General features: G+C 34.1%; 1 protein-coding gene and 1 pseudogene across 1 annotated transcript; both read right to left on the bottom strand.

Moving 5' to 3' along the window:
- Positions 1-3,027: 3,027 nt before the first annotated feature.
- On the bottom strand, positions 3,028-5,867 carry LOC145577828 (uncharacterized; annotated as a pseudogene).
- A 4,494-nt stretch (positions 5,868-10,361) lies between these two features.
- LOC145577827 (23 kDa jasmonate-induced protein-like) lies at positions 10,362-11,444 on the bottom strand. The gene is made up of 3 exons (XM_081635263.1): positions 11,346-11,444; positions 10,998-11,286; positions 10,362-10,543 (listed from the first exon to the last, which is right to left on the bottom strand). Exons 1-3 carry the CDS (start codon positions 11,442-11,444, stop codon positions 10,362-10,364), a joined length of 570 nt encoding a protein of 189 aa, XP_081491389.1.
- Positions 11,445-14,406: the final 2,962 nt, after the last annotated feature.

Here is a 14,406-nt window from a genome sequence, read left to right as displayed (position 1 = left end):
TCAAATTAGTTTAGATAATTTAAGATAAGTTTAGATACGTTTAGTTCAGGAAAAAAATAAGTTCAGATAAGCTTAGTTCAGGAAAAATAAGTTCTAATAAGGGTTGAATAAGATTAAATTACAACTAAAATAAGTTTTAATAAGTTCGGATAAGTTTAGTTCAGATAAGTTCAGTTAAGTTCAAACAAGTGTAAATCAAATGAATAGAACACGCCCTAAGACATGTCTCGCTATGCGTGTCATTATTTTTCTAGCATTGAAAATTGATCGTGTAAGGTTTATTGTCATTTTAGTTCTTAAGGAATCAAATTGAGCTCAAAATAGGCAAAAAAAAACGTAATTATCTTGTTTTACGTGTTAATTGCGTTATTTAACATGCCAAATAAGAAATTAGACATTACTTTTTCTTTTTTGCTAATTTTGAACTTAATTTGGAACTATTAAACAAATACCGATACCTTACTGCCAATTCCACAGTAGAAAAATAATGATAGGTAAATCTAGACATCTATCTGTTACTACGCAAAACGAGATTTTTACATTTTTTTTCAAACTTGAGTTTAATTTTGACTCATAGGGAAATGACCCCAAAACTTTAATGGAACATTTTTCACCACATAAATTGATAAAAATATATTAATAAGTGGAGAGGTGGGCCCCAATAACGGTGATTACTAAACAACATAGCGAAATTTGTTAATGGTGGGATAAGGACAAGGTCACTGTATGGTTACCAATCATAATTGAGGGTTACAATGTGTAACTTTTAAAAAGATGTGGGTTTAAGGAACATGTAAATTAAATCGTTCATAGAATATGTAATTTATACCCCATTTAAAATGTAAGAGATTACTAACTCCACATTGGTGGTTTCGGAAATATGCGAGGTAATCAACGGAATAGGACCCCAAATCTTAAGGGCCCAAAAACTTAGATATATTAATATTAGTTTCATTAAATATAAAATTAGTATTATGGTTTGAAGCTCTATTATTATTTGTGAGATGGTGGAGTTAATTCCCTGAGCCAACAAATCTTTTTTAAGAAATACTTGCAGTACTTCATTTTTTTGGAAATAATTCTAAACTTTCCTTTTTCAATTTTTTTTTCCTAATTTTTTTCCTCCCACAATTTATGAAATTTCACCATTATTCCCAATATCTTTGTATTTTCCAAAATTAATTACAATCCTAATAGTGTAAAAAAAAAAACTCTTATTTTCAATGTTTTCATTCAAAATTCTTAAATGGTTAGAGATTCCCTCCCGATTTCAGGAGATCTTGGGATGGTTTTCATACCCGCCCTTGTGGCTTTCTAAGCACAAAAAAATATTCAAAATTCTTCATCTTCCAAAATTAATTTCACCCTGGTTAAGTTCTTAGTTTCTTAAGATTAAATCTTTAATTTTAAGATGGAAGTGATAATTATATTTTTTATCTCCCAAATTATTGGATATTTAATTTATCAATAGAGAGGCCCTATTTTGAGAAGTTGCACAAGGCCCCCTTAATAGGTTTCTACTCTATTCTTATTCTAAAAAAAATAAAATTATATGGGATTTAAGACATATAATAAAGATTCAATTTTTTCTCTTACTAGGGTAAAAATACCCATGCTAGTTGGACCAATAAGAATTCAACATGTGTAGTCAAAAGAAGAGGAAGTACTAATGCAGGTTTGATATGCATTTGCAAATGCATAATAAATACTAAAATATTGAAAAGCACATGGGGATGAGAAAAAGGAGGAGAGAGATTGATAAGTGGAACCACTTTTACATGTACCATTGAAAGCGTATATAATATTATTGACTATGTAGTGATACTATTTCTATACGTAGTTAGTACCACTAAATGAATATATAGTACCACTACATATATACATAGTAACACTACATGTTTAATGGTACTATTTGATTATCCAGTGATACTATTGATCACGCAATGATACTACATACTAAATTAAAAAAATATTTTTTCGTGAAATGACTCTCATGCCCCTCGTTATGCTTTTACTCATACCTCACTAACCTCCCTTTGGATGGCCTCGTCAGAAGAGCATAGCTTACAATGAAAGAGCTAATGAGGTCTAGACACGTGGCACTCTAGATCTAAGTGGTTCACCAAAAGACAGGCTAAAAGCCCGCATTCCAAGTTACCTTAGCTTGAAACTGGTAATAGCCGTTGCAAATAGGTTAATTAACCTATTTATCAAGAACTTAAACGCACTATAAATACTCTTTATTAATGAAGGGTAACACACGATTAATTCAGCCTAAGCGAAATTATTATACCAAACTACTTTTACGAGCGTTTTTGCTACTTGACTATTCACCTTTTATTGCTAACTTGATTGTTGGAGGCAAATCTCCATCAAACCAAAGCTTTGTTGTGTTGCACGTATAAGGACCTAGCGGGATATATTAGGTAACTTTCATGAGGGACATCTAAAAAACCTCAAAACTTTCAATGATGTCTATGTGGAAAATAATGCTAAAATAACTCAATGGACTTATACTACCTAACATAGATCCCCAAGTACAAGAGGAGGATGAAGTTGACACTAAAACTTAAATGGAAGTATACACCAACCTGTTAGACAACAATCTGATTAGGAGGCGCAAGTGGTCTAAGGATGATAAGGGAGGAACCCTTATCTAATCTTAATTGTAGAGATTAGGTTCAAATTTCCAGAAAATAAGATGAAAGGAAGAATATGAATTCAGGATAGTAGTAACAGAATAGGGAAAGAAAAAGAGAAGAAAAAGAGAGATTTTAGAGAGAGAAAGAGAGAATAGAAAGAGAAGTTGTATTTCATTTCTTTATTCCCTAATTACAACCTTAGGAGCATTAATAAAGCATGAGCTAATAACAGAAAGATTCCATCTAACAACCAAAATAATAAACTAGAAAAACATAATTGAAAATACAAAATTAAAAGATTTCCCACCAAAGTCAGCAGCACTAGTTTAGAGTAAAAGCCTCAAATATCATTTTACTTAAAACCTTCTGTATCATACCCTTCCCCTTAAAAAAGACTTGTCCTCAAGTCTAGGAAAAAGAATAGCAATGAAATTGAGCCCAACTTCATGATTGATGGCCAGAAGATCCCCACACACCTCTACACAGGAACCAAGGAGCTGAATATAGCCTGCAAATGACATCCCACCACCTTTCACATTGGATGGTGCTACCAGGAAACTAGTCACAATTGGGAGCGTGAGTGAGACGGAAGATATGGTAAAGTCAATCTGCGTATAGCTCTCAATTTGGCAGAATGGGCCAGCAAATGTGATGCAGGGGTGTTCCCAACACTAAAGCCAAAATGAACGCTTCAAATAAGGACTGTACTCCACCCAGCAAAGCAATCATCTCAGCAGAAACAATAGCAACAGCAGCACCGATTAAAACAACAGCCCCCAATCCAAGTGTAACAATAAGCAGATTTCCCAATAATCCAGCCAAATTGGAAACTATGCCATTGTCAAAGAAAAATGGCCTTGGACTTGGAGAAAGTTAGAGAAAGCCACTATTGTTCAAATCCTTTCTTAGTGTGCTCAGCAACAAACCACGATTCAAAGGCCAAAAACAGAAGGGAGGTGGAAATAAAAAGTTGCCCAATGTCTCCCTTACTAAGACCATAGGTAGTGTATAGAAAATACACATTTGGACTTTGTGACCAATCCCCAGCCATCATAAGAGAATAAACGAGCAAGTAATTGTTCTCAAAATTGTTAAAAGCAGAAGAAGCATAGATGTCATCTAGTTTTTGTAGGAATTGCAACCATATTCAATCACCAAATAAAAAAACTCTTTCAAACCTGTGTCTAATAGCCTCAATTCGTGGTTGAGCATTTACCAAACGATACTTGAAATTAGAAGCCATTAACTCCCTTCTAAACATGCCTATACTGAAATTTGCCATAGGACTCTTTCCTATCGACTTAGAGAAGGCTGCTTGAGGTGTGTTGATCAAGGGAAAAGTGTTTGGTGTAGGGAGAAGAGGTACCTTAGTACAGGACAACAAGAGTGTGGGTTGTGTGTTTGGTCTAGGTGTAGGCCCAGAAGAATTAGATATACTAGGTTCAAATGCTGCATTCAAAGGGTTTAGAGACTGCTTATGTAATTTTGTAAATTCGATTGAAGCTGCAGTAGTAATTAGCCTAACATCCTTCCCAAATGGTGACACATCTGAGTTCACCCATCCCATAAAATTCCCCAAGATATGAACATCAAGTGAAACATTGCTCTTCAACATTACAGACTGCAAATTCCAAAAACTATCAACATAATCATCAATATTAGAATAAAGGTGTGTGAACTTGTCAAAATTCTCAACTACCACCAGAGCAAAATTCTATTACCGTCAAACCTAGCATATAAATCAACCACAAAAACAGTCCAATCAATATTCAGATTACTTTTTGTTGGATTTAATGATTTGATGATGACACAACCTCACTTACTTACAGACTAATAAGAGCTTGATTGTTTAAGTGTGTGATCAGATGCAATGACTAGGAGAATTAAGTGTCGTGCAAAGATACCATGAGGAACAAGAAGGCTAGAAGCAAAGATATCCAAAAAGAAGAGTTCCTTTGGAGGAACTGGTGCTTCAGAAATGTAGACTTAAGAAGAGAAGGTTCCCCTCAGGGAACAGAAGCTTCAGAGCAGAAGCTTCACCAGAGAAGAGAAGTTCCCCTTGAGGAACAGAAGCCTCGGAGTAGAAGCTTCACCAGAGGACATGAAGACTAAATATATTTTTATATTTTAGGATTTATGTAAGTGTAAGAAATTAGTTACACTCGAAAAAGTTGTGTGGAATTGGTCTAAATTGATAAAATTGTGCATGCTAGTTTTTAGGAAAACTGTTATCTTCTAACTGTTATCTTTTTCCTAACTAAAAGATTTTATTTATTCTGATTTTTTAAAATATCTTTTGCAAATAAAATCTTCCACGTTTTCTAAAAACTTGCGGCCTACTCCTCCATGATCTTCTTCAAGTCACGGTCATGCACATTGAGGAGTTCATGTGTTCTAAATTTTAGGAACATGATCTTCTTAGTGGGTTGGAGTAGTGGCGTAATGGATTTGCTGCACAAAGGAGTTTTTCCTAAACAAATTTGATCTATAAATAGTCTTTGAAATCAGTTGGAAAAACTCACCTTTACTCACATAAGTTTTCAAGTTTAATTCGAGTTAAGTGTCAATTCCACATAAGTGATATAGAGTGTTCTTATGTTCTTATACTAGTGTTATTTATTTTTCGAGTTGTAATTTGGGGAATGGGGAAGTTTGAGTGAATTTCTGTATGTGAGAAAGAGAAGAGAAAGAAAAGAGACAGAGAAGTGAGAAAGAGAAGAGAAGAGTAACAAGTTGGGTGACTTGTTCCTCGGGGTTTCAAGTTCGTTGAGGAACTTGAAGTTTGAGTCTTTAGTTTGTAATAGGACCATTTGCCCTATTCTAGTGAAGATTCTTTTCCCAAAATCCCAAGTGGTCGTGGTTATTCTCATTGTTAGGGCCAAGGAGTTTTCCATGTAAAAATCTCTCTTGCATCTTTTAGTTCCTTCAGTTTATCTTTCTGTTCATTTAGCTTACTTAATTTTAATTCCGCAAAAAGTTTGGCTAAACTCTCATACTACAATTCAACCCCCCCCCCCCCCTTCTTGTAGTATTCATTGAAACAACACTTTTAATAGAAAGGTAATCCCTCATCCAATAATCAACCTCATCTACCATATGAAGGGAAGCTAATACGACCTTCTCCTCATCAACAATGTCACATAGAGTAAAATAATTGCAGCAATCATTCACCCAAATTCTAGGGTTAGTTCCATCGAATTTAGGGAATTGAAGTTTTGGAGCCATACCTAAGGTCCCGATTGGAATGGACCAATCACATTGAATCGAAGGTGGAGGATCCGAAGAACTTGAAAAAGAATCCGAACATTTGCTCCATTTAGTTTGGATATAAAGCATCAGAGTCATCAATTTGTCAAACTGCTGATCGAACATCTTGCTCTGATCATCGATCTTTTTCTCCAGATTTCAAAGACGTTATTCTACCCGAAGATTTCCACTATGCTCTGCCATGGGAGCCGAAGAAAGACAGATGAAGAAGGCAGCGGATGGCTCTGATACCACTAATAAGGGAGGAACCCTTATCTAATCAATTGCAGAGATTAGGTTCGAATTTCCAGAAAATAAGGTGAAAGGAAGAAAATTATTGCACGATAGTAGTAGCAGAATAGGGAAAGAAGAAGAGAAGAATCGGAGATATTTTAGAGAGAGAAAGAGAGAGTAGAAAGAGAATTTGTATTTCATTTCTTTATTCCCTAATTACAACCTTAGGAGCAATAATAAAGCGTGAGCTAATAACAGAAAGATTCCATCTAACAACCAAAATAAAAAACTAGAAAAACAAAATTGAAAATAACAAAATTAAAAGATTTCCCACCAAAGTCATCAGCACTAGTTTTGATTAAAAGCCTCAAATATCACTTTCCTTAAAACCTCTTGTATCAAAAGATCATAGGAAGAGAGATCTAGCTGAAACTAGTGGAGCGGCACAGCCAGCCAAAATATCTCAGCCTAACCCAGTTGTTAAGGATAAGGCAGCATTAACTGTCCTCACAATGGAGGAATTGATAGAGGTCGTGAATAGTTTAAATTTCAGGTCCAAATCAAGGGTAAGGTAAGTTCACACTAAGTTCAGATCCTCCCATGAATGGTTTTATGTGTATGTTGTGATATGCATGATTCATAATTATATGGAAAAATTGTAAATAACCAGCCCTCAAATCGCCTAAAATTAATTTTACCACCACTTTTTTTGTATATTTTAAATAACCACCCCTAAAAGTAAAAGAAATTAGAAATCACCACCACTTAACTAAATGTTATTGATTTTCGTGTCAAAAATTAGACTACTAAGGTTTTGGGAGTCACTTTGGTCCTAAGGACCTGATTTGTGGTTAAAACAACCAAAAAAGTATCGAAAATGCCTTATTTTGAGAGTGTCACGCAAAACGAGGTAATTTTTAACATGCAAAATGAGACATTTTCAATATTTTTTTTTTAATTATGACCTCAAATTGATCCCCTTGGTACAAAGTGACCCCCAAAACTTTAGTATACCAAATTTGGACACGAAAATCAATATTTTTATTTTAAAAAATTGAACTTTTAGTTAAGGGGTGGTGATTTTTAAATTTTTAACTTTAAGGGGTGGTTATTTAAAATAAACAAAAAAAGGGATGGTGAAATCAATTTTAGGTGATTTGAGGGGTGATTATTTACAATTTTTCCTAATCATATAGAATTTATAGACACGTAAATGCTAGTTTTATAGTTGCTTTTAGGTTTTTTTAGTAGTTTTTTTATGTCATTTATGATTTATGCATAAGTTATGATTATGGTACTATGTCACACTCCGTTTGTGTTTTTTCTTAGTGTTTCAGGTAGTTTAATAACAATCTGTAATGCTTTTGGAATAATTTGGCACCGATCGAATAATTATCGATGAAAGGATGTTTATTTAAAGTAGATGATGCATTAATCTTGTGCTTATATGTGTTTCTAGATCACTAGGATGTGCTTTAAATATTTAAATATACATACTACAAATTTTAAATATACAAATTTTTAATTTTCAAAGAGGGGGCGACATAAGAGTGTGAGAGATGGGAGGGGCCAAGGGTGATATGGAGCAACTACATTGTACAATTTTCAAAGGCTTTTAGAGAATGAAACGAGGACAAAAAGAATTAGGAAATAAGGAAAGAGACTGAGAGAAAAACTTTGTTGTTTCTTAGGTGGTACGAGTTCCTTGATACACTTTAGATAATGAATACGAGATTTGAAGTATGGAAGAAATAAAGATATCTAAAATTCATGTATATTATATATGTTATCTAAAATAATTGCTTGACATCAAAGAAATTACTTTGAAATGAAAGAGAGAATATATCAGGCTTTAACACTATTTTTAACCTTTCGAAATGGGAGTTTATAGTGCTTATGACCGGAGATGTTTTGGCTTTCGAACTTGATTAAATAGTGATATACTTTGTATATGTAAATTGAAAAAATGATCTAATATGCACATTCATACAAAAGTAGTGTATCACATAAATATGTTGCGAATACAAATTAAGACTTAAACTTATGTAACTATAATCAATATATTTAAATTGAATCAACTTTATCAATTTTTTTTTTTTACAAAATTTTATCATTAATTTCAATAAAGAAATTGCGATAACTTGGGGTAGCACGCGATGCCACAACTAGTGTATATAAATGTTATGACATGACAACATCTCCAAGCCAACTAAAATATATCAAATTAAAAAAAAATTGCGTACAATTTGTTTAGTTTCTATAATACATTTATTTAGGAAAAATGAAAACTAATAATCCCACCTTTGACATATCTGCTCAAAACAATCTCATCATTTCAAAATCTGAAAACAATCTCATCTTTAACCCCCATCTGCTCAAAATAAGCCTTTTACCGGTTTATGAAATTGGTAATCTATTTCATAAGGTGACTTGCCACGTGTCATTTTCTAATTGGTTTTTTAATTAAAAAAAAAATTCCATCTCCCCTCACCTCCCCTACCAGAGCCCTCTGCCTGACTAGAAGATCACCGGATACAACCACCGTCTCCATGCCGGAGCCAACCTACTTAACATACTTTCTGTTATTCTCCATTAAAGTGGCACATGAGCTTTCTCTTCCCCATTAAGCGACGAGGTAATTGGGCAGAAGTGAGTGTGGGAGTACAATTGGGTGGTGTTTCACGAGGTTTTGGGTGAGAAAGGGTCGGGTTTCGCTTGGGCCAGGTGGGAGGTGGTGGGTAGGGCTGGCAATCCCTGACCCGACCAAAACCGAACCCGAAGTTACTGAGAGAAACCCGAACCCGATCCGACCCGAACTCGAACAACCCGAATTCGACCCGATTTGACCCAAATTTTATATTTCATAATAATATTAAGTTTTATACTATTTTTAATAGTTTATAAGTATAACCCGACCTGCTGACCCGAATTGCCACTCTTAGTGGTGGGTTTGCCGATTTGATTAGTGGCCTGTGGTAAGGTTGGAAGTACATTGTGGAGGTCAGGTGGGTCGCTGAGGTTCAGTGGGGTTGGATGGCGAGGGTCTACTTGACGATGCGAGGAGGTTGGGTGGTCAGGTGCAATACGTGGTGGGGGTTGGGTGGGGGGTTCTGCTAGACCAGTCAAGGTTGTTTCAGGTTTGTGGTGTAGTGGTGTTGATGAGGTGGTGGTTATGGAGGGGGTGGTGGTAATGGTGGAGTTGTCATTGAAGAGGATAGGGAAGAGAGATGCAAGAAATAAAAAAATTATTAAAAAAAATAAAATTATTAACTAGTTAAGTAGGTTTTGGGTAAAAGGGGTCATTTTGAGCAAATAGGGGTCAAAGGTGGAATTGTTTTCCAAATTTCAAAAAGGTGGGATTGTTTTAAATAAAAATAACAAAGGTAGGATTATTAGTTTCCATTTTTCCTTTTATTTTATTTAAATAGATGTATTAAGTTAAAACCCTGAGCATCGCACGGGCACTATATAGTACTTCCTTCGTTTCAATGTGATAGTCCTATATGAAATCAATCACATAAAATAAGAAAAGAATAATATTTGGAATCTAACATTAAATTACAAAAACTGTTCTTAATTAATTTTGCCTTATTTAAATTTTTTGATTTTCTTTGAAAAGTATTGGTCATAAATGCGTAATTCATGGGTGGGATTTCCTTACTTAGAGCCATGACATCAATCAACAATTAATTAATTTAACCAATTATAATTTATTATGTATAAAATAGGAAATAAAAACTAAATTTAAAATGGAATATATTCAATATGGGTAGATATTTTTGAAATGTCTAAAATAGTCTACGGGACTAACATTATGAAACGGAGGGGATATGCAGATTTTTTTTTTTTTTTTTTTTTTTTTTGGCAACATCAATGTATTTTAACCGAATGAAATTGAATTGAACTGAACTTGATTTAACTAAAACTTGAGTAGATGACAATTTTGGAAATTTTGAGTATTTAAAATAAATTGAAATAAACAAAATTACAAAAGCAAACTATTGAAGAGTCTCACTGAACAAGAAAATAACGTTTTATTCAAAATAAGCATACACGGGGTAAGAGAAATGACAAGAAAATTACAGTACATTGCAACCTTTTATTGAAAATTAGCAAAGACGGAGTAAGAGCAAGTCCAAAGATAGATGCTCAGGATTCAGGAGCAACAGTCACAAAACAAAAAGAAAATGGATACATCAAACAACGCAGACAATATAATTCGATTGTTTCGATCAATTCTCATGGACTGTAATCGATCTTGATTATTCCTTTGAATATGGGACTACTGCCAGTAGCAGTGTCTACCTGTATATGTATTCCATTTTTGTCGGTTTTGTGGGAATTGCTGCTTCCGTTAAGTCCATTGTACACGTTACCCCAATTCCATTGGATATTGTTGACTGCAGCCTCATCACAGTAAGCTGCACCAACAAAGATAGTGATTAGTCAAAGATGATAGTTAAACCTGCATTTGATTGTATCTGTTTTATTTAAGTGTCCTCTAATATTTTTGTAAAAATGGTTATCCGCGACTTTGGGGTATTATTTGTAATGTATAATAAATTTCAAAGTTGCAGATTATCGGAGGTAGTAGTATAAATTTGATATTATAAAATTATATAGTGAGGCAAGTCTAACAAGATTTCATGTGATTATAACTAGTCAAAATAAAATAAAAGTACTACCTCCGTTTCTTATTATGTGTAACAAAAGAATATTTTATATCTCACAATAATAATACCCATCTCACAATAATAAATAATATCCCTTTGTTGCACATAATAAGAAACGGAAGTAGCATGTTTTTCTAAAAAAAAAAATAAAAAAAATAAAAGTATGTAAAAATGTTAGTTGTTACCCTATTTTGTTCCCAACCAAATGGTGTATCCCAAGCAAACACAAAGTCACGGTAATCTCCGGAGGAGTTTTTGCCGCGGTACAGAACCGCGGCCTGAGAACCACTTGTGTCACCGGTTTTGTGAACATGATGGAAAGCAGCCCACTGACCATTACCGATCTGGACAGGGTACGGAGTACGGCCAACATTACCCATCCTGTCGTTGTAAGAAACATAGTGCAGGGTGTCTCCGGTTGCGTTGTAAATCAGGCACAATGTTGTGATGGATGTCCATGAAATCCCTTCATTGTAATCTTTTTGCAAATCCTGCACGTATTTTTCAGCAAGTAGACTTTTCCCTTTGTGCTCATCAATTGTACGGCTACCCTAGCTCGGTCTTCCTTGGTTTTGGATTTTCCAATATACCTCTCATCAACTTGATCTAATTTCAGATCATCAACTTCTTCACCAAAGCAATTTGCCATTTCTTTCTTTTTTTTTTTTTTTTTTTTTTTTTTATTTTTTATTTTATTTAAGACTTAACCTAAACTTCTTGACTGCTATTATCAAGCTATCTACATACATATATATACTACAAAATTTCTTTAAATTCTCCTTCACAGCTTTTACAATAATTTAATTACATGGGTTTGTTACTTTATTTATGATATTAATTTTTTTTTAAATTCATATATTGTTAACCTGACAAATAAAAGAGAGTGAGGGTAGCTTAAGTGGTTAAACCTCCCTCTCAATTACAAGAGATTTTGGGATCGATTCTCATCAACCGTCCTTGTGGCTCTCTAAGCCTATAACAAGAAAAACAACTTTCGTCTCATTTTACGTAGTTGAGTTTAATTATTACTCTTTTTGTTTTTTTGGTGTTACAATTTGACCATTCGGCACATAATTATAGAAAAATTAATTAAGTTTAGGAAACGTTTCTCCTATGCACGAAAATCAATTTAAAACTTTGAACAAACGTGTTTTTATTCATTAATATATAAAAACTGCAATTATAAATATTATTTCCTTCGTCCCTTATTTACATGCATATTTATCTTTATTATGTGTTAAGTAATAAATGTTAGAAATAGGCATGTAAAAAAGGGATGGAGAGAGTAATAAATTATTCATTTAGACAATTCTAACATAAAACACCCACAAGATCGAGACTATATTTTTTCTCATGTATAAATCGCAAAAAATTGTCAAACTAGATTAGGTGAATAGTGCAAATAGTCAAAACGTTTAACCTAAAAAATATGGAGGGGTATAAAAAGAAATAAGTGGTGTTAAAAATATAAAAGAGAGTAGGATTAATTTATTACTGAAAAAATAAGTAATGTAAGAGGGAAAGAAATAATTATGTATAAAAAAAAGTTATAGTGGGTGTAGGGTGAGGTTCATGAGTAGGAATGTCAGTGGGGGCGAATCAAGTAGGAGACTCGCCCCATCTCCGCCTCAGTGGGACGGGGATGGGTATTGGTTTTGTTGGTGGTGAGTCGGGGATGGGGATGGGGATAAAAATCATACTCGCCATGGATGATGGAACGGGGGTGGACTTTATATTGTACCCGCCCCACTTCGTACCAGCCTTATCCCCACCTCACACCCACATTTATATATTTTTAAAAGCAAAATTATATACTTTTATACTATTTTATAAAAAAAAAGTTATGTAAAATAAATTAGTAGATTAATAATATGTAATACACTAACAGTATAACTAAAAAAAGTGTGTAATATTAACAATTTTTTTTTTTTTTTGTAATTTATATTAATTATGTTGGATTGTGTATTGGGGGGTGGGGATTGGCTTCAAAGGAATTTATTTTTGGTAGTTCGTTTTCAATTGGCTTCAAAGGAATTTGCTTGTTGGAAGGACTTTTTTGAGAGTTGTTTTTGGAAGGCTGCTGAATTTTCTTATTTTTTGAGAAAACCGAATATCCAGCTTTATTTTTTCCTAATTGGAAATTAAGCTCTTTTGGAATATTTTGAGATTCCTCCCCAAGGTTAACAGCATTACCAAAAATATTATCTTTACTAATTCCTTGAGAAGATAATATTTCCATATCTTTTGTACGTATATCCTCAAGCGCAATATTAGGCTGCTGATTATCATGATCCGCACTCTCCCCATTTAGCGCCTCATACCTCGAACCAGAAGATTTTGTAGGATTCTGTTTCAAATTAAGATTTGGCGCCCCTTTAGCAACCTGATTTTTTGGAGCTAGGGATCCACCATCTTTGGTGGAATCCGGTGGTGGTTTATCAGTTCTCAGGTTGCGCTTCCTTACTGGTTTTTTAACTAGCATCCATGAACCAAAATCACTCTCCTCCTCTGGCCTCGGTGCTCTTTCAATGTCTTTATCCTTCCCATGACCATGCTGATGAGTTATCTCTTTATTAACCTGATCCACCATCATGTCCACACTCGAATGAGTAGATGCACACTGATCTTCCACATGCCCTAGCATTCCACACTTATAGCAAATCAATTTAATTCCTTCATATTGTATTCTCCAGATTCTACCTTTAAGCCAAAATTTAGACAGTAAAGGCTTTGACAGATCAATTTCCACGCTCAATCTTGTAAATTGACCTCTCTCCGCATAGGCAGTAGATTTATCTACTCTAATGACTTTACCAATTTTCGTACCAATTTTCTTAAGGAATTCCCTATCAAAGTATTCAACAGCTAAATTCGGAATTCGAACCCAAGCTGTTAATACTTTCAGAGAGGCTTCTTCAGGGATAAAATTTGGAGTCCATTTTCGAATAGTCAAATACTTATCATCTATCAACCATGGTCCTTGAGTAAGAACTATTATTGTATAAATCTAGGTAAGCTAGCATCATTTTCGAATCTTATCATTACATTATAACAATATAAATAATTAAGATTAATTAGAAATTTGAAAGAAGCAAGGGAAAAGAGTCCAACCTATCGGGAAACCAACAGCCAATATATAGATTCGGAAGTATAAGATTATCTCAAATTGGGAATAGTCATACGACTTAAGACTTTTATATAAAGTTTTAAAAACATTAGAAAATTTTATATTTAGCTAGTCTCACAGTGTACCCAATCATTATTGAGGATAATTTGTTAGTTTTATAGAGTTTATTAGGTCAGTGTCTCATGAGTAATTTTATGGATCATTGTATTAGGGATTACTCGTTTAGTATTACAGCGATTACTCGGTCAGTGTTATAGAGGTTATGTTATTCTTTTAAAAGCGGTAACACGGTGAAGGCAACCGCACACAAGACGAGTTGGTGTTGTCTATGTGGTTGATCATACCGTGTGGCCGGTTAACACACAACAAAACAATGATCAGGTAACCCTTGACCGGCCGAGTAACTCCTGATCGAGTAATCTCTAATCGACCGAGAAACCCCTGACCGAGTAACCGCTAACTGATCGAGTAACCTCTCGACGAC

This window comes from Chenopodium album, chromosome 14, assembly GCF_948465745.1.
Source record: "Chenopodium album chromosome 14, dcCheAlbu1.1, whole genome shotgun sequence".
In the NCBI taxonomy this organism is placed as follows: Eukaryota; Viridiplantae; Streptophyta; class Magnoliopsida; order Caryophyllales; family Amaranthaceae; genus Chenopodium; species Chenopodium album.
The sequence above is the reverse complement of the archived record's forward strand: the minus strand, read 5'-3'. Positions and strand labels throughout refer to the sequence as shown.

Excerpts from the sequence above, each read along its gene's own strand:
- LOC145577827 (XM_081635263.1), bottom strand. The coding sequence starts at position 11,444 with ATGGCAAATTGCTTTGGTGAAGAAGTTGATGATCTGAAATTAGATCAA. Across the intron at positions 11,287-11,345 it reads CCAAGGAAGACCGAGCTAGG|GATTTGCAAAAAGATTACAA; the intron begins GTAGCCGTACAA and ends AAATACGTGCAG. Across the intron at positions 10,544-10,997 it reads TGCTTGGGATACACCATTTG|CTTACTGTGATGAGGCTGCA; the intron begins GTTGGGAACAAA and ends TTGTTGGTGCAG.